Source organism: Bombyx mori, chromosome 25, assembly GCF_030269925.1.
Source record: "Bombyx mori chromosome 25, ASM3026992v2".
NCBI lineage: Eukaryota > Metazoa > Arthropoda > Insecta > Lepidoptera > Bombycidae > Bombyx > Bombyx mori.
Window position 1 is genome coordinate 9872516 of NC_085131.1, and position 27615 is coordinate 9900130.

General features: G+C 35.7%; 1 protein-coding gene across 2 annotated transcripts; it reads right to left on the minus strand.

Moving 5' to 3' along the window:
- Positions 1-836: 836 nt before the first annotated feature.
- LOC101739524 (egl nine homolog 1) lies at positions 837-27496 on the minus strand. 2 transcript variants are annotated; one of them, XM_004921742.5, is made up of 7 exons: positions 26545-27496; positions 22283-22402; positions 19785-19865; positions 6682-6821; positions 5971-6087; positions 4352-4413; positions 837-2471 (listed from the first exon to the last, which is right to left on the minus strand). In XM_004921742.5, the coding sequence occupies exons 1-7, from the start codon at positions 27409-27411 to the stop codon at positions 2440-2442; spliced, it is 1419 nt and encodes a 472-aa protein (XP_004921799.2). In that variant the 5' UTR covers positions 27412-27496; the 3' UTR covers positions 837-2439. The 2 variants fall into 2 exon arrangements, with proteins under 2 accessions (XP_004921799.2, XP_062532163.1); XM_062676179.1 differs by having other exon boundaries at positions 837-4413; positions 26545-27490.
- Positions 27497-27615: the final 119 nt, after the last annotated feature.

Genomic DNA, 27615 nt, shown 5'->3' on the forward strand with positions numbered 1-27615 from the left:
TATTTCATCGTACATAACTCCTTCATCACATGCAATTTCTAAAAATAGCTTTTAAGACCGGAGTTTTAAGGTCTAATATGATTTATAGGCACATAACACCTTCATTTAATGTAAAAACTAAAAAATCTTAAAAATGGTACTTCTCCCCTTCATCCACTCATGTCTTCAACTGAAACTACGGCGTCATTTATTAATTTGAGTGGCGGCATTCACGTGGCAATGTCATCAGGTGGGCTGTGCGTTCGTTCACACATTTCGAGGCCATTGAAAAAAACTACTTTCGAACATCACATGTGATTTATCAACAATTTAATCTTGTTCGTGTCTAAGGGGTTTACTATGCGTTGTCTATGGACGCTTGTTGATCTTAAGTCTTTGGAATAACAGTAAAATTATAAAAAGTTGTTGTTGAACCTCAGCCTCAGCCTTGGTCTGAGTACTCTGGTACTACTGTCCTTATTGTCTTTCTTTTGTTTTTAATTTTTTATTATTATTAATAGTATTGTTAAATCTCTATTGATATATTAATGTAATGCATGCTGTGATTGCCTCTAATTAGAGTTGCAGTTATCAATTGCTCTATACATGTCAATGTTATTTTATGTCTTACTGTAAACCCTGTCGGTAATGCTTAAATAAATAAATAAATAAAATTCTGACTTCTGATTTTGAGGTTACCAGTCACAAAATGTACTTAAAATATTTTTATGTAAAAGACGTAAATGCTGTTTTGAAACACGAGGTCCAAGTAAGTTTACATTACGAAGACTCTTTACAAAAGACTGACAGTAATTTCTTAAATATAATGTTACGAAAGCGAGAAAAAAAAGACAACGTTTTCAATTGTAAAATTTAATACCAGGAATTTGTCCACAAAATAACATTAAAACTCACAAACAATTCAAGTCAATTTGGTCTAAGAGATTTAACAAATATTAACTTTATCGTTGGACAAAATTATTAAAAAAAAAAAACATGGTGGTTACGTTGGTACGACACATCACAAAATAAACCAACGATAAGAATTAAGACTAATAATTATAAAAAAAAAAAAATTATTAACGTTCACTATAATCTAATTTCTGTATAAAATTCAATATTATATTTCTTACACACACAAAGAACTAAAGATTCAAATAATGCGTTTTTTTATACCGTGGTATAATTTCTTTTTATTTACACATCAGTTGTCGTATTTTATAAATAACGTTATTCAATATATTACGGTTACGATATTCAACATACCGCTTCTGAAATAATGGAAAAACATAACACTATCCAAGGAGTTATAGTTGGAAAGAAAAAGAATGCATACTGAAATACTTTTATACGCGATACATGTTTTTTTAAACAACTTTGATATAAATTCAATTAAAGATCAAGTTATTCGTCTCCATTCGTTATTTACATTTCATATTTATAGTAATAAATAGTACAATAAAAACAATGTACATAATGAAAAAAAATCTCGTTAACATGTTTCGAATAAATTCAGTCTTGGGTCGTTTTTATTCGTTTTCTGATCTAAATAATCGACTAACATAAATCGATACACTAAACTCTAAACACTATGTCCATAGATAAACAAAATCGTAATGATTGTCGGATAAATCCTTATTAATAATGGTATATACTTTTTTCGCGGACTTGACTAAGCTTATTTTTACAATCATCCCCCATGTTATTCATGTTTCAGTTAAATGGTTATTATTGGAAATATATTCCAAAAATGTAGACAAAAACCGTATTCGTTTTGACAAATCGCAGGTGAGGTCAGACCTTAATATGCTCTTCTTAAAAACAAATAAGGATCAGAAATATTTTTTAAATATGGTGTTACCCATATAATATCATTCCAGTGATTCAATTACTGTATAACATAGTATTGCATTACATCTTATTATACATATTAGTATTTTAAACCACAATTTTAATTTAAAAATAACAAAAATAGTAACATACCTATGTACCAAACATAGTTTACTCTCCAATAAAATTTGACTTGTCAATACATTGAATGTTGCCAGCTCAAATAAATATTACAAATCCGATTATGTCAATATTTTTTTCACAAATTACACTTAGACTTCAATGAAATAGAATATCGTAGATTAGGAGAGAAATATTAGTTAAGAGACTTAAAAAAATAAGATACAAGTACAGTTTTCACTATGTGATAATGTGTGAAATGAAGTTTTCTACGTATTCAGAGTGGGTTAGCATGACAGGAATCGGATTAGTTCATTGCTTGGCAATTAAAGAAAAATAGTGGTTGCGACAGAACGTAATATAAAAAAGGCCGAAAACGTGTCTGTTTAAAATTTTAAGACACTAAAGGTGAAAACGTTTTTATATTGACTTCATTTCATTTAATCCGCTTGCATAAAACACATTCCAATAAGAGGCTAAAGTCGGAACGAGCCGCTTAGATCAGAACGATCACTTACTTGAAGACGGCTGGCCGCGTTCTTCTGTAACAAAAGAAAAACAAAATATATTATTAACAAATTATAGGAAAAAATTGTATATTTATTCCGTTTTTATTTTTAATTTTTTTTATTGGTTTGATGGGTGGACGAGCTTACAGCCCACCTGGTGTTAAGTGATCACTGGAGCCCATAGACATCTACAACGTAAATGCGCCGCCCACCTTGAGATATAAGTTCTAAGGTCTCAGTATAGTTACAACGGCTGCCCCACCCTTCAAACCGAAACGCATTACTGCTTCACGACAGAAATAGGCAGAGCGGTGGTACCTACCCGTGCGGATTCACAAGAGGTCCTACCACCAGTAAAAATTAGATTTGGACCGTTTCTACAGTGTGCAAGGCTTCGGTAACTGTTTTAACATCAGATATGTTCTGAGATCATCTGACAATTTTATCTATTACAGAAAAAAAACCTCATTTGTTCACTTTTTAAATATAACTATTAATTTTCATGTCACCTTATTCCGGTTAACTTACAATCTATCTATATACCTATATATAAAAATGAATTGCTGTTCGTTAGTTTCGTTAAAATTCTAGAACGGCTGGATCAATTTGGCTAATTTTGGTCTTGAATTACTTGTGGAAGTCCAGAGAAGGTTTAAAAGGTAAATAAATATAAAAAGCTCGGAATTAAATAAAAATAACAATTTTGTTTATCCTTTGATGTGTCCTCCGTCGGACGAATTACTTTTGTTCGTTCTAAGTTTATTTTATACAAAAGTTTAGGTTTTTTTATTTATCGATTGAGGCACTACGAAGTCTGCCGGGTCAGCTATAGTAAAATATAATAACGAAAACGTATTATGTGTCGCGTATGTAAAGTATGTTAACGTATTTTGGGAAATTACAAACAGCTAATGTGTTTTTTATTTCGCTTGGGCAATTTTATGCATACAAAAATTATTTGCACGCAAATCGTGTGTCAGAAACATTATAGAGGTGCATCGAGAAGGCGCACTGTGTTGCGCAATATTACTACGGTTTTCCCCTTTGAAATCAAACAAGGAAAATGTAATCAGAATTCTTGTCTACGATATTCTTAAGGACGTCCCGCACTTATGCTCTTATGCACTTGATTAAAGCAAACATTTCAGCATCTTATAGCGTGGTTAAGTAGATGAGATAATGGCCCAGTGAGTAATAGGCAAACTACGAGGTGCTACCTACTATATGAGGTTCAGATACCAATAGAGCATTGGAAAAGTACTTTTTCAAAAGCTATGTTCAAAAGGCAATATCGCTGCAATAACAATGACTAATGAACTGTTTGTTTTTATTTATTGATTTGTTTCTTAGATGGATGAACGAGCTCACAGCCCACCTAATGTTAAGTGTTTACTGGAGCATTATTATTATTGCGGGTTAAATTTTTATGACGCGATGTTATTCCTTCATCGTGGAAGACATTCGTGAGAATTTGTTAAGTACGTACATATTTCATTAGAAAAATTGGGCGGGATTCAAATACCGGTACAGTCGTATCGCTCGATACGATCGTATTATTTTTAGGCCACGAAGATTTTCTGAAACCGTAGAAGAATCATACAGAATCCCTGGGCACGGCTTCCCGGAATTTTTCGAAATCAATTAAACTCAAAATACACACTATTTTACAAGGATTATTTTCTAACGATTAGTTATTTCATTGGCCGTATTCTGATTCTTCAAAGGTAGGTAGCATTAACTCATGTCTGTTGCAAAACTAGTTCCCGACTGAAGGGCAATACAGCTACTTTACAACACAATTGAAATTCATGGTTCACGACAGAGTAATGTGAAATTTGACTTCAAGGACTAAAAGCCGCAACATTAAAAACAAAAAACATTAAAGGTCAAATTTTCTAAACATCTATACTTACTGTATTTCCTAAGGGCTTCTTCTCGTTCGTGAGCATCGAAGTACCACAGTGTTATTGCGTATCTGTAACGAATGGTGATTTGAATATAATCGGATACTTAGTATTAAGTGTGATAAAGCACTTGTTTTGCACATTCCTTTCATATAACTATCCTGCCCTTCTCCCAGACACCTAGGGTCGGCGCAACATGTTTTCTCCTTCCATACTCTTCTATCATATACCATTTCTTCACTCACTCTCTTCTCACCCATATCGTCTTTCACGCAATCCATCCATTTCTTCTTAGATCTACCTCTTCCTCTATATCCTTCCGCATTCATAGTTAACATTCTCTTACCAATCTATTTTTCATTTCGTCTCATCACATATCCATACCATCCCAAACGCGCACTTCTCAGCTTCTCTGTCACAGGTGCCACTTTCAGACTTCCTCTAACATATTAATTCCGTATTCTATCCATTCTCGTTACTCCACACATCCATCGCAACATTCGCATCTCTGCTGCATGCAATCGCCTTGCTGTTTTGCACATTCCTTTATGCGACAGAATTCCGACATAATACGCGTTGTTTACTGATAATGATTTACTAGTCATTAAGCTACTGATGATTGTCGTTCGGAATACATTCGTTCGGTTTTAAACATATCGGTATTATATTCGTCGTCTTATCTATAGTTTTGTGGTTGGCTTAAGGCTATACAGTATGCTTAGTGCGAGTTTTTTAACGTACTCGATAGCGTAAGAGTTAATTCAAATTTGTATGCAGCTTGGAACAGCGCCCCTAGCGGCAAACGTAGGTAAACGTTTCAACTCTATACAAATTAACCTTTTACGCTATCGAGTACGTTAAAAAACTCGCACTAAGCACACAGATAAGTAAGCTTTAACGGAGGCTTTCATTTGCGTTAATACATAGAAAAAATACCTCCCTACGAAATAATATTTTTACTGTGAATATGAATCGCTATCTGAGCACTTCCGAAGGAAGACTTGCACCCTAAGGAGATGACGTCACGGGCAAAGTATCAGCTCGAACTCTTCGACGAGCACAATGCCCTGCGCTGTGGCTGGTGCCATCGTTGTAGTCATGTTGATCGGTAGAGTAGTTAAGATGCGAAAGCGTGTCAAGCAAATTCACTTTCGCTTTTATAATATTCAGTGTGGATTTCATGCACAGAATATCATATGATACAGAAATATACTTTGAAAAGTACTTTAAGTTTAAGAAAAGTAGTTTGATGTAGATGCAAATCTAAAGTGGATTAAAAATGTATGATAATCTATACTAATATAAAAATCTATAGTGGTTTTTACGGATGTTCCGTTATAACTACTGAACCGTGCATCCGATTGACTTCAAACTTGGTATCCATGTAGAAAATACATGTACTTAATGGATAGGCTAATATTTATATGAGTTTTGGACTCCCTACATCAGTTGCGGAGGCGTTAATGATGAGAATCTTTGTGGGGGAGAGAAATAATAATGTTAATTATAAATGCCCAGCGAAACGGACAGGTACAGCTAGTAGTTCCTATATTTGTTGTTTCTTTTCATCTTAAAAATCGTACGTCGAGAATCTATTGGAATGAAATATTTCACATGTCTAGTAATACCTGGTGCTGTAGGCGGGTTGGACTTCGTGTGGGTTTCGGCGATCCGACCAGAAGAAAAGCATCCGGTCGAATATCGGTGCTATATCGGCCACTTGATTGGTACCTTCCGGGAACACCCTGGAACCAATTATTATTAATGCAATTTAGCTAAGCTACAAAAATATGTAATATTTTCGATGCTGTCTATTTCTTTTTAGATCTACTGTTTTTGCTACGATGTTTTTAAAAAAAATCTTCTTTCTTTCCTATTACCCTCTGTTGGGGTGTAGGGCTCGAATCAAATTCATCCATTTGCATCGGTCTTGGGCAGTCTGTTCTAACTCCTCCCATGTCATGCCCAAGACGCCCAGTTCCTCCATCGAGCGACACCAAGTTGTTCTGGGCCGGCCTCTCTTCGTTTTGCCAGACACTGTCTAGGTCAGTGCTCTCTTGGATTGGTGGATAGCAGGCTTTCTTAATGTGTGACCAATCCAATGCCGCGATAAAAAATTTTTATTGCTTAAATGGTTGCCACCCACTTTGAGATATAAGTTCTAAGGTCTCAGTATAGTTACAACGGCTGCCCCACCCTTCAAGCCGAAAGGCATTACTGCTTCACGGCAGAAATAGGCAGGGCGGTGGTACCTACCCGTGTGGACTCATAAGAGGTCCTACCATATTATAACTGTGCTTAGAATAAAATTATTAAAGCAACTACATATATTTATTTACCTGAGTAGTCCACCGTATCGTTTCACGTCCCAGTCCAGGTTTAGATAATATATGGCGGTGATGCACCTGCCATCTTTGTTGGGGTTGTCTACGTGCTTCACGTAATGGCTGCCAAGTCCTGGGTAGCACGCTACCATGGCCTGTAGCGAATTATTTTAATTAATTAATTACATGTTGTTTGATTACCACAGCACTAACAAATAACATAATATGTTGTTTAAAACCTTTAAAAAAAACACGCATAAATACGGTTAAAAACCAAACCAACAATAATTAATCTCATCTTTTTTTCAACATTTTGATACTGGCCCGAACATCAGAGCGAAGTTAAAATTATTGTACTTCCATTGGTCCTTGATGCGTGTGCAAATTTCCTATTTAGTTTTGAAGTCCGTGAAAATGACGTTCAAAAATTCCGTTACATACAAACAAACACACATACCAATATATTAAAAGTGAGTTAAAAAGGGATATTTATCTATTTTATTTATAGTCGACCTTTGATTTGGACTGTTTCCCATTCCTAAATTTCTATAGAGATATTTTGAACACGATTCTAATCTTTTGCCCTGGTCAACAGACAACGATAAAATCGTATGAAATAATAGTGTCCTTAGATATTTTTTTCCCTACCTATTCGTTGGTATCCTAAGGAGCTATTCCATTTATCCACGGACGGGTGTCGGTATATATAAAAAGGCAAAGACAGAATAGTTAAGTACCATTTTCTCCTGTGTTTTTCAAAAGTTGACTACGTGTTGCGTAATCATACACATAGCTCATCGTTTATTTGGCCCCAAATGACGTCACGCGTAATGAAGTACATAATTCAGTTTTGTTCTGTGGCGGTACACTATTCTCGATCCTGCTCATAATAACAACGATACTAAAACTCATCGCAGTTAATGCACGAGATATCATCACCGTTGCCAATGAATTGTAAATTATCACTTCCTACGTTTGATGCTTTCGCAGCCGCTGTTTGTTATTTAGCAAGCCGGTCACGTTATTCATACGTTCGTACGAAGCGTAGATGTGGCGATAATCGTGGAGCGTTAGGAGCTACGTGGGTGGCCGATTACGTATGGCGCTCCCGTTTCTATTATAATTGAGGTTTTGAGAGGTGACATTTTCAACATACATAGTAGTAGTGGTTTTACTTTTCCAACTGGAAAGGCAATGGTTTCATGCCATACAACCTAATCTTTTTTATACATATATTATTATTATTTTATATATATAAATGAATTGCTGTTCGTTAGGCTCGCTAAAACTCGTGAATGGTTGGACCGATTTGGCTAATTTTGGTCTTGAATTATTTGTGGAAGTCCAGAGAAGGTTTAAAAGGCAGATAAATATGAAAATGCTCGGAATTAAATAAAAATAACAATTTTGTTTTTCCTTTGATGTATCCCCCGTCGGACGGATTCGTTTTGTTTGTTTTAAGTTTATTTTATACAAAAGTTTAGGTCTTTTATTTATCAATTGAGGCACTACGAAGTCTGTCTAGTTATTTTATATGAAAAATGATAATATGAAATGAAATGAAGTTGATTACTATGAGATGATATGGGATGAAATATAATCTTAGTAAAATGGTGGTCATTTACTGACACTTTTCCAGTTTACTTTTTGGAGGATCCCGAGAAGTTACGTCCCTGCGGCTTTATTTCATTTCCAACATTTGTGCACTTTTACAGATATTAAACAGTTCATAAACCACCGTTATTACATATTTAAACCTGAAGAAACACTAAATAGACAAATTAAAACATATCTCATAGCTTCACTCCTCGCGTTCCCGCCAAAAAGTCCTCAAAATACGTAATTCATTCTGTAGGCACGGGCACAAGCCTTAGTGTATTGTTGTACGGTTTAGCGAACCTCATTACTATAACCACGGACTTCAATTCCGAAGTTGGTATTTTTGTAAAACCAGACGTGCGATGTTGGTTCGCCATCGGTGACAAAAGACAAGGACCTGGCTTGGAACCATTAAACGTTGAATATTCTATTTGGATATTTGACCATAGATGATCAAAGAATTCTCCGAAAGCAGAAGCTACTGGAACGGCGATAGTTATAAGACTAAATAAATAATTAAGATATAATTAAGATTGTTTCATTTTCATTTTTAATGCAATATTGTTATGGGACACTGATCTTCTTTTGTGAGCATCTATATATTAATACGTGAAGCAAAAACTTTGTATCCCTTTTTACGAAAATTGCGCGGACAGAGGAGTATGAAATTTTCCACACTTATAGAGAATATAGAGAAGAAGTGCACAATGCTAATATTTTTTTTAAATAATGCATAAAAGATACATTAAATCAATAAAGAAAACATTACACACACTACATACCATGTATTTGACGCACACACGCATGCATACATACTATTTATTGTCTAACTTTTGTTATTGACGACTATGGTCAAATTGAGAATAGATTAAGTAAATATTGTTTGTCTTTATAAATATTTTTTTGTTGTGTAGTCTTGGCATTGAAAATACAATCATAATAGTGTACAAACTTACAATTCCAATTAATTATAGTCGAATTTCGACTACTGCGGGACCTCATTTCGTCTACTGCGGGACCTCTAGTTGTTAAAAATAGTCGAAAGACATTATGGAAGATATTCATTTGTTTTCGTTCAAGCGAAAGTTACACTTAAGGTACTTATCATTATTGAGAGAAAAAAACCTTAATAACTGTTATAAGCTATAGCCGTATTAAAAATTTTGCCGACAAGATTTGTTATACACAAATATATGACCTCAGGGCATGGAGCGCGTGACACCGCCTCAGACATACAGTCGAATTTTAAATGGCGCATTAGTATAACGGTGCTCCCGTGATTTCTTAATCCGAAATGCTTCGCGGCAGAAATAAGTACGGTACACCTACCGGTGAAGGCTCACAATACGCCCTACCACCAATAAATGTGTGGCGGGTAGCCATCATACAACGCAAAATATTTGAGAGATGCCGGAATCACGCTTACGACATTTTCAAGATAAGCTTTATGCAAGCTCCAGCAAGCTCCAAATAACAATACTAGGACCGTCGGTCTACCGAGCAATATCACCCGCTCGTTGAAAGATCTTCCTTTTGTCGTATACCTACAGTAAATTAAATACTAAAGAGTATCCTTGTTTAATTTGAAACAGTTTGGCCCGTATGAGAGATAATGTATCTCTGTTTCGTCTACAACACCCTCGCGTCACTTAAGTTGAATATTGTTCAAACTTCAAACGCGACAGACAGTCTGTAGTGGCAGTTCATTCGCTCATCCTTTACTCCACTACGATCCGACCCGTACAAATCCGGTATAAGGGATCAACTACTAGTACGTCTGCACCCCTGTGTGAGGACTGGCGTACGTGCCGTGTCAAGAGCACATGAAGATGTGTTTGTCTCTTTAAACGATATTTCATAACATAACACGCTTACAGCTGCTACTGATGTAACGAACAGATGTTTTGTTTATAAACTTTATATGAACGGTATCGAAAAGAAAGCTTTGATAATGTTCAGAGTCTCAAATTAGTTTACACAGATTTAGGATAATGTTATAAAAGCATAGACATAAACAAAAATTAGTGAGATAATAGAGTATTGTGAGTAGATACCGACCGACGCCGCGACGGCCTATCCATTTCTGCGTTGAACTTTTTATTATATTGCCTCTTTAAGTCGTGAGTCTTTTTTTTCTTCTACCTTTTCTGATAGCTTTGAGAGGATATTTCAGCTTTGCCCTAACGTGTAGGTAAGTGAGCTCACGGGGCTCAAATTCAGAATGTTGCTAACACTGTCCCTAGCAAGAGCAGTGCTTCGCCAAATCTACCACCGGATCGGAAACGCGACCCACTGAGAAGATCCGGCGAGAAACTCAGTGGGCTGTGTCTATGGGTTCATTTACTAGTCGAGCCCTTCGTCGCAAGCAACGGCTTCAGCCAGGACGGTGACCAGTGCTTGAGGTACCTAAAAGCACCGTTAATGAATCGGGAGAAGTCGTGTGCTAAGGCGTACGGTGGCTCTGTAATGACAGGCCCTATTTTACATTATCTACTCTCGTACAGAAAAAGGAAAGGATATATTGGTATTCGGAATTATTTATAACAAACACTCTCTTCAATGCGAGAACACAAAAGCACGCCTCCGAAATTTTCAAACATACATACAAGTAAGTGCAATAGGCAATATGCAAAGGGCCGAACTCAATGTTCATTATCAATATTAAAACTTCGAATTGTCCCTAATTTATAAAAATTGAATGAACTTTTACTTCGTTGGTTACTGGAGTGACGTCATCGCATATCAAATTGATAACCATACACATGTGTCATCGTACGTTGTGATTGGTTTGGCTAATGAATTATAGTTTTAATAAGGATCTTCTAAGCATTATTTTCTAGATTGTTACAGATTGATTATTACACGGTAATCGCAGTTTGTGAAATTATCTCTAATAAAATCAGGGCATTGATTCGTTTGATGCCACTGCTCATTCTCTATAAAACCTAAGTGCACTATTGTTTGAACGTTAACCTCTATTCATGATTGTCGTTATCACAATACAGACGTCCATTGCTGGACGAAGTCCTTCCGCAAGGTTCGCCATAATGATTAGACGACCTATTAATAGAATAATATTATTCCATATTTGTAAACCTTTGCACTGTAGTGATTGACTGCTGTCATGCTTTTATTTGTTCTTATTTGCGAATCGTATATTTAATTAAAATACTTTTACGGTTTAATATCGCGTTTTTTTTTGTTTCCTTTTTTTTGTACGGTATTTTGATAATTGTCTTTTGATGCACCATTGCATTCTAAAATATTGTACTTTTCGTATGCTCTACACCACTTACTATTTGCCGAAACACGTATCTGACTATTTATGATTACCGATTTTATTCTTATACTGTTTTTTTTATAAATGCGTCAAATACTGTTATTATTATTATTATTATTCTACTATGTTTGTGTAAAATCTTATTAATTATAAAATAATTTTTAAACAAATATTAAAAGTACATTTTAAAAAAACATTATTTATAAATGGATTGTCGCTGATGGCTGTGTCTACAACACAAGCCACCGGTGGTTAGGACTTCAGAGTTTTTATTATTAGTAGGTATTACTGAGACGCCAGAAATATGTACATTCTTATCGAATCTAATGTAAGTGCTGCGTGGGCTCGTAAATCGTTTTCTGATAATGTAATTGCATTTGTTTTTAAGTACGTGACTGATAAGTCGTTTTGCAAATCGGCACGGGCATCGCACACAATATAGATTACGAAGATAACGCCTCCTATTCACACTACACTTATTTACTACAGACAGAAATATGTTAAATAATATTTACTATTCCAATTATTTGGAAAAGTTTTACGTAAAAAGCACTCAGAAATGAAATCGTTTATTATAGACTCATTTAAATAAAAGCTATGAATCGTTGCATAACTTACATATTACGTAATACCACAAACTTGACATTTACGTTGTAGATGTCTATGGGCTCCAGTAACCACTTAACCCCAGGTGGGCTGGGAGCTCGTCCACCCATCTAAGCAAAAAAAAAAACGATTAAAAAAACATAAATAAATATATACAGAAAATTTGACGGTAGTTGACATTCAAACCTTGACGAATAACAAGTTAGTCTTCAGTGATAACGAAAACATCTATAAGTCGCCGTGGCCTAAAAGATAGAACGCCTGGTGCATTAGTATCGAGCGATGCAACAATGTTAGAATCCCGCAGGCAGGTACCAATTTTAGTAGTGAAATACGTACTAGACAAATGTTTACGAACGACTTCCACGGTGTAGGAATAATATCGTGTAATAAAAATCAAACCCGCAAGAAATATAATTTGCGTTATTACTAATGGTAGGGCGTCTTGTGAGTCCGCTCGGGGTGTATCCTACCAATTTCTACTACCACTACTCTACAAACTGCCGTGAAGCAATAATGCGGTTCAGTTTTAAAGGCGGGGCAGCCGTTGTACTGCAAAATTGAGACTTAGAGCTCATGTCCCAAGGTGGAATTTACGTTGTCGATGTCTATAGACCGACCGACCGCGAGATTAAAACATAAAAGTGATTTTAATTATACCCACGTCTCGCGAGGTATTTGAAGGGTTAATTGATTTATTTTCGTTCGATTCGCGTCGCCGCCGGTATTCCCCGCAAACCATGTAACCTTCGAACCGGTTCGTATAATTACCATATGCATATACAGACGAGCACATACGATTTTACCTTCCTCATACATAGTACCTACAAGGCGTACACGGTATTTAGTTTTGAGTTCGCGTATCGTCAGTAGCTTCAACGGTGAAGGATGTAGGTAGTCGATAAGGATATAATTGTGATACGTGTGATAAGAACGATTAAATTTCATCGCTGAATACCAAGAATATTGTTTTAATTATGAATATATGAGTCTAGTAAATGCCTGACAAAAAGTAATACCTAAGATTATTTAGTTTTATTCTAAGCGGTCACCGTTTTATTTAATGTTGGAGTAAGAAGTAGGTAGCACTGTCCTATATAACTCTGACGCGAATCATTCATATATTCCAGTCGAAGGCACGTGGACGGTGTCTACCCGGTGTCGATTCACCATTTCCGCATACGGGCATGAGACCTGGTCCATCTTTGCCAACTGGCATCACATTCCTTTAACACTAGCAGCGGTGACTTGTCTATTCCAAAACCTAGTAATCCCTACCTCTAATTGCTCGTAATTTTTCCTTTTTTTTCCTCCTACCTATGCTGATAGCCTTGAGAGGCTATTTCAGCTTCACCCTAACTTGTGTAGGTGAGCTCACGGGGCTCAAGCCGGAGTGTTACTAACACTGACCTAGCAAGAGTAGTGCTTTGCAGAATCTACCACCGGATCGGAAACGCGTCCCACTGAGATCCGGCGAGAAACTCAGTGGGCTGTGTCTATGGGTTTATTCGCTCGTCGAGGTTCGATGAGGACGGTGACAGGTGCTTGTGGTGCCTAAAAGCACCGTTAATGGATTTTTCCTACGGCTGGATGTATTACAAGCCTATTTCAAGGGCGAAGAATTCGTGCATTCCCATCGGCATGTTGTAATTCGACTACAATATAAATGAAAATTATGCCTCATGTCTCATGGTGTCTTCACAATTATTATTACTGGATAGATAAGTCAAAGAGCTAGCGGTCCATCTGTATCAACATTTTCCAGTGGAATACTGATTTGTTAATTTATTTCCTGCACCGTCATAACACAACTTAAAAAGTGGCTACGAAAAATATATTCATAACAATAGTATTAAAGAAAACATTCCATCTCGTCTCCGGATACGGTCTGGTCCGAAACGAATTTCACGGCGCGGACAACTGTGGTAGAGTTGCGACAGTCTGCCCCAGTCTTGTCAGTCAAGTCTGTTGTCTGAACGAATCAATGTCACATCCGGAACGGGCACGCGCACGTGCGGGTCCCGCTTATCGCTCGCTAGGCCATGACGCGTGTATTGTGTACTTTACAATGCAGCTGCTCTAGGATTGTTTTTTTTTTTTCATTGCCTTATACAGATAACGGTATAAGCTTTCAAAAACTTAAAATCTTGTTCTTTTTTATTCAAATTAACGAACTAATATTGACGTAATTCAAAGTAGCTTTTTTTTCCTACCTAAGCTGATAGCCTTGAGAGGCTGTTTCAGCGGAACCTTAACTAGTAGGTGAGCTCACGGGGCTCAAACCTGACGACGTTGCTAACACTAACCCTAGCAAGAGCAGTGCTTCGCAGAATCTACCACAGGATCGGAAACGCGACCCACTGAGAAGATCCGGCGTGAAACTCAGTGGGCTGTGTCGGTGGGTTAATTCGCTCTTCGAGCCCTTCGTCGCAAGCGACGGGTTCGACGAGAACGGTGACCGGTCAAAGTAGCAATTGTGATAGGGACCTATTAGAACAAAAATACAGCGCAATGTTACAAGCATTGCAAACAAAAAAAGTAGTTCATATATTTTGCTTGAATAATTTTCTGTAAATTTCCTATAGCACTGTGTGATTACTAAGTTAATATTATAGAGCAATACACGTTAATAAATAATAATAAAATATGTTATATATTATGATGCTAATATGAATGAGTTCTTAGTCTTAGAATGAGTCTTATTCATAATGCCTTATCAAAGCTTTACAGCCCGTGATAAGAAAGTTGTCAAAAAGTGCTATTCGTAATAAAAATGAATGAAGGCCACAAGTAACACTTTTATACACAGTCTCTCATCACGGACTTATAAAGTTCCGGTAGCTTATTATGAATTGTGAATCCGCACGACTGCCGAATTGGGACTTCTAATGCATAAAATTACTTCGCCGAAAATTTTATATTCATGGAATAAATATGTTTTTTAGTAATTTCACTTCTAATTACCGCGTAAAGTTTGCCATCCCGTTGCTATGTGAATTAGCGTTTGGCACACACAACGACCGGCCAACGATGAGACGCGGAGCATGACACAAAACTGAAGAGATGACAGGCCTCCGTGAAATGGTTGTTAATCTACAATCACAGTTTGTAAACATTGGGCTGTTCAAGAGTTTCAATTACGTTGATAAGGCTAACTATTCACGATCGAACATTCGTTTCGGGATTAATGCTTTGAATAATCAGAATAATGGTACAAACCTAATTATTGTAGAAAAATGTAGACTTTAACGTCGTTGTGGCCTAAAGTAATGCAACGGTGTTCAAATCCGGCAGGCAGGTACCAATTTTTCTAATAAAACACGGATTCAACAATATTTACGACTGACTTCCACGGTGAAGGAATAATATCGTGTAATAAAAATCAAACCCGCAAAATTATAATTTGCGTAATTACTGGTGGTGGGACTTTTGTGAGTCCGTGCGGGGTAGCTACCGTCACCCTGCCTATTTCTGCCGTGAAGCAGTACTGCGTTTCAGTCTAAATGGTACGCCAGCCGTTGGTACTGTAAAAACACAGGCCTTAGAACTCAAGGAGAGCGGCGGCATTTATGTTGTAGATGTCTATGGGCTCCAATAGCCAATTAACCCCAGACGAGCCGTCAGCTCATCCACCTATCTAAGTAATAAAAAAACTTGACATTTTTGTTTTCCCGAGCTAAAATTTCTGGTTTTGAAAATAGCAATGTTGGCTGTAATTTTAGTGCCTAATATATATAATATTGTATTTATCCTGAGAAGGATAACCGAAAGAGGAAAGTCGCGTTTGTAAATATATTTCCTATGAATAATCACGTAGGCTCCTAGAGTACGTGACCTTATTATCACATCCTCAAATGTAAGATGTCGAAATACACAAAAATATGAAGTATGGAAGCTTATTGGCTCGTTAGAATTAAGACGGTAATGTACAACAACTGTGATTAAATTCTCATGGAGCTTAATGAGCCTCATTGAGTAAATATGACGGGGTTTTGCGTAAGTCCGATAAGTTTTACGTATTAACGCATTTTAATTTGAATAGACATTATTATTTATTTGTTTATCTTATAATACTACACATTCATATTCAAAATACATTTCATATACAAAAAAAAAACATCATATATAATATATATTACATAATACATACGAGTATTATCAGTATATGTGTTTGTCATTATAGTTACGATGGTTTCGTTTTTGTTATTTGGTATTTATTAAATAAATTAATACTGTATAAATGAAATAAAACTCTTGGACGAAAATTATTTGTTAGATATTTTATAATAATAAATAACTGCGAACATATCACGCTCGGTTATCCGGTCCCAATATAAGATTCCCTGCGTTATAGGTACCAAAAACTGCGTACATACTTACGTACATACGTATATACGTTTAAAATCTATACATATATAGATAATAAACACCCAGATAAAGATCAACAGACCTGTTCATCAAACGAATGGTCGGCTGGATGCGGGAATCGAACCCACGACCCTACGGCCGCTAACTATTGCACCACCGAGTCAGTCAATATTAAAAAGGCCTTGATTAATTTTGTTGTTGGAAGGCATATTCGCTCGTGAATGTACGGTTTTACGAATGTTTACACTCCTCCCCTTGCCCCCGACTGTCGCCCTCGGCCGCCATGCTACGAGTCACGTACGCAGAACCGTCGAGGCGCATGCGTCGAACCGCACGCGTTATGTTATGCCTTTATCTGATAATAATATACCCGATATACCAACGATACACATTTGCGACAGATAACGTTTATCATATCGCCGATGGAATTTCGCCATTCGCCAAATAACGATAATTATGTCGTACCTACCTACCATAAGGCCGTTGAGTTATATTTTGTATAATTATTGTAACTTAATTTTTCAACATCTATACTCTATTGTGAAGATTTCTTTAATTATACATAATTTTTATGTTTACAAATATAATATATTTACAAATTATGATATGAAGTGGGAACGTTTATTATAAATTTATTAAAATCTAATCTTATAAAAGTAGGTATTTGTATAACATGATCCTGTATGAGATTCGAGTAAAATTTTTATACGTCTTTATTGGAACTAGAGGTCCCGCAGTAGTCGAAATTCGACTATAATTAATTGGAATTGTAAGTCTGTACACTATTATTATTGTATTTTATACTTCTATAAACACAAATTTCGCCAAGACTACTCTTTAAAAAATATTAATAAAGACAAACAATATTTAATCTATTCTCAATTTGACCACAGACGTCAAGAGCAAAAGTTTGACAATAAATAGTATGCATGCGTGTGTGCGTCACATACATGGTACGTAGTGTGTGTAATGTTTTCTTTATTGATTTAATGTATCTTTTATGCATTATTTTAAAAAAATATTAGCATTGTGCACTTCTCTATATTCTCTATAAGTGTGGAAAATTTCATACTCGTCCGTCCGCGCAATTTTCGTAAAAAGGGATACAAAGTTTTTGCTTCACGTATTAATATATAGATTCCTTCAACATACCTATTAGACAAATGGCGCGCGAGTTATTTCGACAAACAGATGTATTTCATACAGTGAGCGATGTACAGGAAAACGTGGTCGACATTCGCTTAGTTTGATATCAATAAAATTGAGAAAAATTAAACGTAAGTACCTACCTACTCAAAATTCTTGAATAATAAAGTTTTGGGCAGTTAGTTCTATAGTTCGAAAGCATACATACATCAAACTGTTATTTACTGAAATCTGCTTTTTCTTGTTTAAATAACTTTTTTTTTATTGCTTAGATGGGTGGACGAGCTCACAGTCCACCTGATGTTAAGTGGTTACTGGAGCCCATAGACCTCTACAACGTAAATGCGCCACCCACCTTGAGACATAAGTTCTAAGGTATAGTTACAACGGCTGCCCCACCCTTCAAACCGAAACGCATTACTGCTTCACGGCAGAAATAAGCAGGGTGGTGGTACCTACCCGCGCGGACTCTCAAGATGTCCTACCACCAGAAAAACCTTTAGATTGTATGTTTGTATGTTTTTATTGGGTAGATAGGTGAACAAGACAACCTGATGAAAAGTGGTCACGGATTCCATAGATATCACAGCATCAACGAAACCACCACCATGAATCATGAGTCACGCATGCTCTTTCACTCCTCTTAATTACGGTTATAGTCTAGTCTATTGATAATGTTTTCTTTATCTTATCGTCAGTAAAGTCGGAGCCAGTTAATCTTATAATTAAATAAATAACTTTCAGGTGGACTGTATAGTCGTAATTTTTACTGACAATCACAATAACTTGTATTGTAAGCTGAGTGCACAATATTAGTATCCGATCTGAAGTTTTCACTTTTCGTAAAATGTTGCATACCTTTTTCTGCATTTTCAAATTCTAATAATTTTTTTAATGCTTGACCACTAAATATTATTTACTGCTTTAGTTATAGTACAATTGCCTTCATTTTTGCGGTAAGAGTAAAATTTATTCTTTAAAAAAAAAAAAAGCACGCATTAAAGAATACGGAACCGTAACGAATTGGCGATTCGGAGTTCTAATGCCAAAACGCTGGAGCCGACGCGATAAATATTTTGTAACGTTCTTATGAATGGTTTTATTTCATAATACATAGTACAAACGTGTATGCAAACAGCCGCGGGGAAACCTTTTAATATTTCATCATGTCACTATTGTGAAGATAAATAAAGTCCGGCGAATTTATACTTTAAGGTGGAGTGAAGATTTTTACTTGTTGATATGTGGTTCTATCAATTTTTACATCGTTTGAGATTCGACTGTAGTGTATAAATATTTTTTCAAATCTGATCCATTATCGATAACAGAATTATTGGTGATTCACTAGTGCACATATTAAGTCCCCAACCGCAACTTGTATGTGTTAATGACTAAATTCAAATGGAAAATTCGAATGGCAGGGCGGATTTTTTTTTGATTTATTACCTTTACTTTTATTCTACTTGTGATGTTTGGTTTGCTGGGATACAAAATTACAATGTACTCGCAGATAAATGAAGACAGATATTAAAGCAAATTTCTTTGTTTTCAGGAACGATTCCAATACAGCTTGTATATTTCGTGGTAGAAACACATTGGCTACTACTATCTGTGTTGTTGTATACGTCATAACACGCGTCTTGAAATGCGATGTATTGCGATTTATGTATCAGGTGTAGTTATTTTAACAAGAAATTACAATTCTGTATTCGAAATTAACAAATATATTCGATGTTTTTCTAAGAAATCTCTAAAATTACCTAATTTTTGATATCAATCAATTACATTTGGCGTATGTTCAAGAATAAGAAGATGCGAAATCCCCTTTTAAACTATCTCTCATTCAGAGGCCCATTAGATGTACAATGGCCGTGACTAACGATCGCACGGATAAAGATATACAGTAGGTCTCTGAAGTAATAGTAGATACAAATTTTTACCATTAACGCTAAACAACAAGGGTAAAGAAAAAATAATGAATACGGAGTGAAGATAAAAGACAAGTTAATTAAATTAAAACTTTGTTGGGTAACACAAGAAACGAGTTATTCAAATGTTTCATTTCGGATGACATTGAAGAAATATTTGCAAGTTTGATTAAAGTATTATAAAATCTTACTTTTGTTCTGCCGTTGATGACGAAGTCTCCCATTTTTCCATTGTTGGCCATTTTGTTCGCCCTCAGAATTATATTGTCAACCTGGAAAAAGCAAAAGTTTGAAGGACATTTTTATTAGCTCCTTTGGTTTAGTCTTGACTACAGAACTGCGAGTTCCGGATACGATTGTTAGACAGAGAGATCTTTAGCATTCGGGGGTCTAGGTATCATGGGAATTATTATATATATATATTTTTTTTATTGCCTAGATGTGTGGATGAGCTCACAGCCCACCTGGTGTTAAGTGGTTACTGGAACCCATAGACATATACAACGTAAATGCGCCACACGCTTTGAGATATAAGTTCTAAGGTCTTAGTATAGTTACAACGGCTGCCCCACCCTTCAAACCGAAACGCATTACTGCTTTACGGCAGAAATAGGCGGGGCGGTGGTACCTTACCCGTGCGGACTCACAAGAGGTCCTACCACCAGTAAAGAGGTCCTACCACCAGTAGAGGTCCTACCACCAGTAGAGGTCCTACCACCAGTTAGGACTGTACTTATAACCGATTTATTCAAGACTATTAGAACTGTAGGTACAAATGTAAATTGGATGATCTCAAATGTAACAATCTTGTTCTTAATGTGTTATCGGAATTTTATAAACCGTTTTAAGAAGGATGTCAAAAAGCATTATTAATAATAATGATGAAACTAAAATAAGAATAATCCGTAAAAGTAGTTTTAATGATAAATAAGACCATTTAAATAACACTTTTAACAAAAAAGAATATAACGGATTTTTATAGTTGCATTATCTCCCCATAAATAGCCGTAAGTCTAATAACCATCTATATAATTATTTAATAGAAAATACGAAAATATTTTAACTTGGAAATAGCACATAAAAATATACATATATATTAAGTATAGCTATTCTGTTTTTGCTATTTCACTGCAGAACCGTAAAAAACAAGGAATGGTCTTGGTAAAGAGCCTTTAGCGCTAGACAGCCCAATAGCCAAACACTGAAAAATCCATTAGAATGTACGAGTATATCAACTTTATAAAGCGTAACCATAGCTTGGTAAATTACGCGAATTAAATCATTATGCTCATGTTCCTATAGTACGAATCACACAATACAAATATCGTGTACATTAAAGACATTTTTCTTTGTCTGCACATTAAGCACGATTAATCAATGTAATTTTCGGGCACTGCTAATGAATATAGTCGTTATTGACGGAAATTTACCAGCTGGGAACATTTCATGTACTGATTGTTAGTTAGCGATAAGTTTCAACGCATATTGAATAGTTTCTGAAATGAATTTACTCTTGTTTAAGTCTTATTACGATCTTTTATTTCTCGTTTTTGACAGTGGAATGTAAGAGAGGGAACGAGGATTCACTATTCACTGTAATAGAATGAACTACACAGAAGAATTTTCGTTTCATGGGCGACAGTAATCCCGTTCTTAAGCACTAGTTGATGCCGTGTAATTTCGCTGTCTATACCCTAATATGGTATATTATGTAGCCAAATTGGAGTTATAGGAACTCCATAACAATACATATGGGTCTATATTTGTTTCGACATTAGGTGGTGTAAGCAAACGACGGTCATAAAAAAACTTAAAATCAACGAGACGATAGCAAAGAATGTTTTGTTTTAAACTCAATAATTTACGTGGATTGTAAATTATGATAAGAAATAATTATGAAAATTTCCAGAACGCATTCAGTGGCGCCACATCATGTTACATGCAATCAGCTAATATATGCATTAAGAACGAAAACTGTGTGATAAACGATAATGTAGAAACATTCTCACTCAGTTATGACAAAGCTTTTTTTTTTGTCGAAGATGGGCGAACGCGCTCCCGGCCGTGTATGTTTCCAGCTACCTTGAGACAACTAGGCCTCAATCGTATACGAATAACGAACATTTTAGCTACAAAACGTGTTACATCTTTGTGTCAGACGAAAGGAGAAACTGTGATACCAACTTTGAAAACACACGACACTTCCTACCACTAACACTCAAAATTACATGAGCTTTTTTCCTACCTATGCTGATAGCCTTGAGAGGCTATTTCAGCTTCACCCTAACATGTAGGTGACCTCACGGGGCCCTAGCGAGAGCAGTGCTTCGCAGAATCTACCACTGGATCGGAAACGCGACCCACCCACCCACTTGTGGTACCTAAAAGCACTGTTAATGGATCGAGAGGATGCGTAATGACATGTTTTGGGCGACGTCGACTATTTACCATTCGGTCTACAGGATCGGGTATGTAATTCCAGACGGCCACGACAAGAGGGCTCTCATGTCGTGCCGCCTGACATGAGCTACGAATGTACAGTGGACCAAATATAATTTGTAATACCATCCTTACTGGCTCTCCAAGGGCCGACATACGTCATTGTTGCTCTCTTGTGGTAAATAAACTTGCGCAATAAGGGCATGATAGTTTGAGGTTAATAGTAAAATATTATGGTAAGTGTACAAACCTTGCTGATTAGTTGCCTGATATGGAAACATTGAGGTTCTTTTCCATCTATCCACGTGATGCGATCGCTTCGAATCGTTTGCGCTTCTGTACTCCCAGGGCTAGACACCAGTTGTCCAGCCTAATTAAAAATAAATATATGATAAATAACTATTTGTTAAATTCCACGATATTAGTACATAACATAATGCTAATATTAAATACTAAAGTATTTACAAATAGTCTATTGATAGATTTACTAGGTATTTGGAAGGAAAAAGCTATGTAAATATGATTACTTGATTTGTTTTATTTAAAATGTTCAGAAGTAGGTAGATAGCGGCTTGGCTCTGCCCCTGGCATTGCTGAAGTCCATGGGCGACAGTAACCACTCACCATCAGGTGGGCAGTATGCTCGTCTGCCTACAAGGGCAATAAAAAAAAGTAAATTATTTTTTTTTGCAAATTTAACATGTGACGTCATATATATTATCTAGGAATATATTTTTATTACTTCAACTAGCGACCCGCCCTCGCTTCGCTTCGGAAACATTAAAACACACATGAAACTAAAAAATAAAAATAAAAAAATAAAATAAAAAAAGTAGCCTATGTTCATCAGGGACAATGTCGGCTTCTAATGGAAAAAGAATTTTTCAAATCGGTCCAGTAGTTTCGGAGCCTATTCGAAACAAACAAACAAACAAATCTTTCCTCTTTATAATATTAGTATAGATAGGCAGATCAGTATGCAGTCCACGTGATGGCAAGTGACTACTACCATCTATGACAGCTGTGCCCCGTTCCCCGTTATTCCTAAGCATTCAAAATTATCTTATTTCAAATTATGAGGAGATACTGACTAGGAATACTTCTTCAGGTTTGTGAACTCGAAACATCCTGCTGACCGGTTTCAAAATCTTTTGAAGAAAGCTTATTATGATCCCAAAAATTAATTTGGAACTATTTAATTGAACGCAAAATATTTGCTCGGCATATATTTAACGAACTATAGCTTTTGATAATTTTGGGGTCTCAAATTAAAGTTGTAAATTCAGTTAATGATAGATTTTGAAGTGATGCCACCGTATGCGTTAGGCAGGGCGCCATTTAATGAGAAGAGAGGTCATGTTAAGGGCAGTGGGAATGCTCGAAGCTGGATCGACTTAACAGAGTATTGCTGAGGGTAAGTATTGGAATAAAATAATATGATAGATGAATGGTTGAAAAATGAAATAAATGATAACAAGGTTATTGTCACATTATCGTGCTACTAGTGAAGTGGCTGAAATTTTGAAATTGATACCCAGGCGGGAAACGCATTATCATCTAACGACACGACCGATTTTCGCAAATTGACGCGAGAAAACAGCCAAATGTTATGGCCATGCAATTGGTTTAAAGGCTTCGGAACTAGTGGTGACCGTGTCGTCTTAGTTCTGACCCGCGCATATTGCGTCTCTGCGGCATATTGTCGCAGGTCCTGCAAAGATGACAAAAAAGTTAATCTTTAGCCGCAATGTTTGCAGGGAAATCCTTCAAAGCTCTGTAAATCTTTGGAGCATGTTCCATGCGTGCTCTGTGGTATTTCGGTCTGAGTTTTTTTTCTACTGTGAAGCAGTAATGCGTTTCGGTCTGAAGGGTGGACCAGCCGTTGTAACTAAACTTGAGACCTTAGAACTTATTTCAAGGTGGGTGGCGCATTTATATTGTAGATGCTATAGGCTCCAGTAACCACTTAACACCAGGTGGGCTGTGAGCTCGTCCACCCAGCAATAAAAAAATAATTACAATTACTTAATTCAGTTTTCTTTTTCATTTAAATGCGATTTAATGTACGCAAACCAGAATTGTTTTATTCTAAAGTCTAGTTAAATGCTTTAAATAAAATTTATCAATAATATTTTGTTTTTGTATGTTATGAATATGATTGTTTTTGGTAAACAAAGAAAAATCGAAATATCATCTCCTAGACGGTGTTGATATGCGTATCCCATTAACGTAGTGCATAGTGACCAAAGGCACGTAAGTTTGTTCGACTTGCGGTAATAATTGACGGACATCCGTGAAAAACATTAAACCGATCACGTTTCACACTAGACGTTCAAACGGATGTAAGTATTATAGCTTCTATGCTATTATAGCAACAATTAATACGTATACAGATATAACAATTAAACACAAGGGCGGATCCAGCTTTGGCGCCAAGAGGGGGTCACATAGTCAAATTTAGATGCGTTCGTTCCCAGACGTTTGCTATTATACAAAGTTATTATATTATATTAAATTAATTAAATATTGAAGGTATGTAGTTACATAAAATCTGTATGGTGACAAAATATATAAATAAAATCATTATATTCAATTAGTGGTCCACCTAAGTCCTGGAACCAGCTCAGGGGGTGGTCATGACCCCCATGACCCCCCCCCCTGGATCCGCCATTGATTAAACAAAAGGCTTTTATTTTTTATTTTTTATGTCCCTGACTTAAAGGATTTAGGGTCGGCATGCAGGAAGGAGTATTCTGAATCTTAAAGTTCTATATGATCCAATCAGGTGAAAACAAATGAGATGAACACAGTATATTTATATATTCCTTTTTATTGCTTAGTTGGATGGACGAGCTCACAGCCCACCTGCTGTTAAGTGGTTACTGGAGCCCATAGACATCTACAACATAAATGCGCACCCACCATGAGATATAAGTTCTAAGGTCTCAAGTATAGTTACAACGGCTGCCCCACCCTTCAAACTGAAATGCATTACTGCTTCACGGCAGAAATAGGCAGGGTGGTGGTACCAGCCCGTGCGGACTCACAAGAGGTCCTACCACCAGTTTCTAGTGGCTTAGGCTTATAAAATTGTGAGAGAGGGAACTAACCTAGAGCAAGTCTCATTACAGTAAATCATCATATTATTATTCAGTTTCAATTGTTACTAATTATTCTTTAGTTAGAGTGTTATTCTTATAGGTTACTAGTTTCTAGTCTGTTATTTTATGATGAAATTTGTTGAGTCTCCTTTTTAAGTATTTCTACATAAGTACTTTATCTATCTACAACTCTTAATAGTTTAATTAGTAATAAGGAAATAATGTGCTTTGTTACTAATAAAAATAAAATAAGAAGTGCTAAAAATAACTATAAAATATTTTAACTTGAAAACAAATTTATTATAAATTTGTCAAAATGTCAATCTACTATGATGATAATGATAACCCGTGCTAACTAATTATATCATTTATACTATGTTTTAAATGATATTATATTATTAATTGTTATTAACATATGTTTATATAATTAATAGATTAATTTACTATTTATTTAAACTTTATTCAGTTTTTTTGTTATCCGATTTTGTCTCTCAATGTTGTACTGTAAATTTTTCAACAATTCTACAATACATTAATTGAGTTTAATACACCTGATATTCAATGGTAGGTATATTATGACACCATAGTCACCTTTCGATAGTGTTTTTTTCCAGGACATTGAACTGCAGCTAAAGTTCATTGTATTGTAAAATTTATTGATCTTTATGTTATCAATCACACTCAATGGGTACGGCTTTTCAATACTAATTGTTATTATTTTAAATTGCAAAACAATGACTCATAATATGAATCCTGCAAGATGTGGTTTACAATAATAGTCTGAATAACTTTTCATTATTTATGCTTTGATAATAAAATCTTAAGTGTCATAAATCTACCAGTTTTTATATTACCTTCAAAACAGATGACACAACATATAGCCAAGCTTTTGGTGACACTATACCAACATTATCTTAAGTATCAACGTATTGCAAGACAACATAACATTAATAAATGAGATAATAAAAATCAGTAACGCGAAATGCTTAAAATTTCGCAAATTACATTTATATGTGAAAATTCACAAGTATGGTGTAGACAAATCATCAGAAGATTTAAATCAATCTAGATCCTAACTCAAAGGATAAATAGGCCATTTGTTTTTGCAAATTTAGGTTTAAGCTTTACCTCATGTCTCAAGGTTAAAATTATCAAAAACTATGTGTTTAAAGGTCTTGATTTATGATTATACTAATGTAAGAATAAATAAATAAAATATCTGAGTCAGAAATTTGTTTTGGTGGTCTTAACTTAAGCAAATATTGATCATCTAAAGTTCATCTTAAGGATTCAGAGAGCCTCAGAGAATCATTATTTTGTTTGTCGGTCTCAAATGATCTTACTTCATAGAAAGTTTTTTTTTTATTGTTTTAAGAAAACATTTCAACAAAAATAAATATGAATAACTTACTGTGAATATTCCTGATCTGTACATTTTTAACACTTCATTTAATACTAATAGTCCTTGGTCTTTTCCCAGGAAATTGTTCAAAACACAAACACCATATTGAGTCATGTCCCGGATCACTCTCTGGCATATTTCATAGAATGGATCACTTGGATCCATGTAATAGCTATTGAGCATGTGATTAAATGGTGCCACGCTTCCCTTCAATGACGCCTCAGGGTACTCCTTCACCCGGGCTGTCGGTTCAGGAAGAATGGGCATATTTGTATCTGTACTGTTAATGGTTCTCAACACATTAGATCCAGTCGCAGTGGAGAAGTCCACCGTACTAAGTTGCTGTACTGACTCGTTCAATATTTCCTTCTCTGAGGAACCCTCATAAGTTATGGCACTTTCACTATTCAAATCTTCCTTGGTGAACACTACACTAGAAATCACAGAGCTATCGCTTTGTCCTGACGATGTAGTTTTATTGTTTTGTGTTTGTTGTATGTTTTTCTTGAAGTCAAATTTATTTTGTTTACTAACACTACTACCCTCGGAAACACTTTTTTTTTCGTTTTTAGTCTTTGACTTTTTTAAATGTCTTACATCACCATCATTGCATACTTTCGTAACATCATGCTGATAATTTTGAGCAATGTTTCCAATTTCCTTAGCAGCTTCTTTGGTAACAGTTGAACATTCACCAAAATTATCACTTTTTGCAAGCTGCTTCGTTAATTTGGGTATACATTCACTTTTATGTCTCTTCCAGTCCTGTCGTTGATGTTCCGTATTACAGTAGTAAATATTGAGGCATCTTGCGCATCTTCTTTGAGTTTTTTGATTGCATACGGCGCAACAAGCGAGCCCGCCTTCCTGATTCATTCTGAAATAATTTACCAAGGGCCGGCCCTGCAACTTGTCAACTGTATGTCATCGACATGACAGATGAATGAGAGTCAAGTAGTGCACTTATTTTTAAAAGTTTTGAGTATTTTATTTAATATTAGCTTCAAATTTAGAGATAATGTTATTAAATTTTAAGGTTTTCCGTATTATTTTTTGTCAAATTAGTATTTATATTATTAG

Excerpts from the sequence above, each read along its gene's own strand:
- LOC101739524 (XM_062676179.1), bottom strand. The coding sequence starts at position 27,411 with ATGAATCAGGAAGGCGGGCTCGCTTGTTGCGCCGTATGCAATCAAAAA. Across the intron at positions 19,866-22,282 it reads TCAGGCAACTAATCAGCAAG|GTTGACAATATAATTCTGAG; the intron begins GTTTGTACACTT and ends TGCTTTTTCCAG. Across the intron at positions 6,088-6,681 it reads CGATACGGTGGACTACTCAG|GGTGTTCCCGGAAGGTACCA; the intron begins GTAAATAAATAT and ends AATTGGTTCCAG.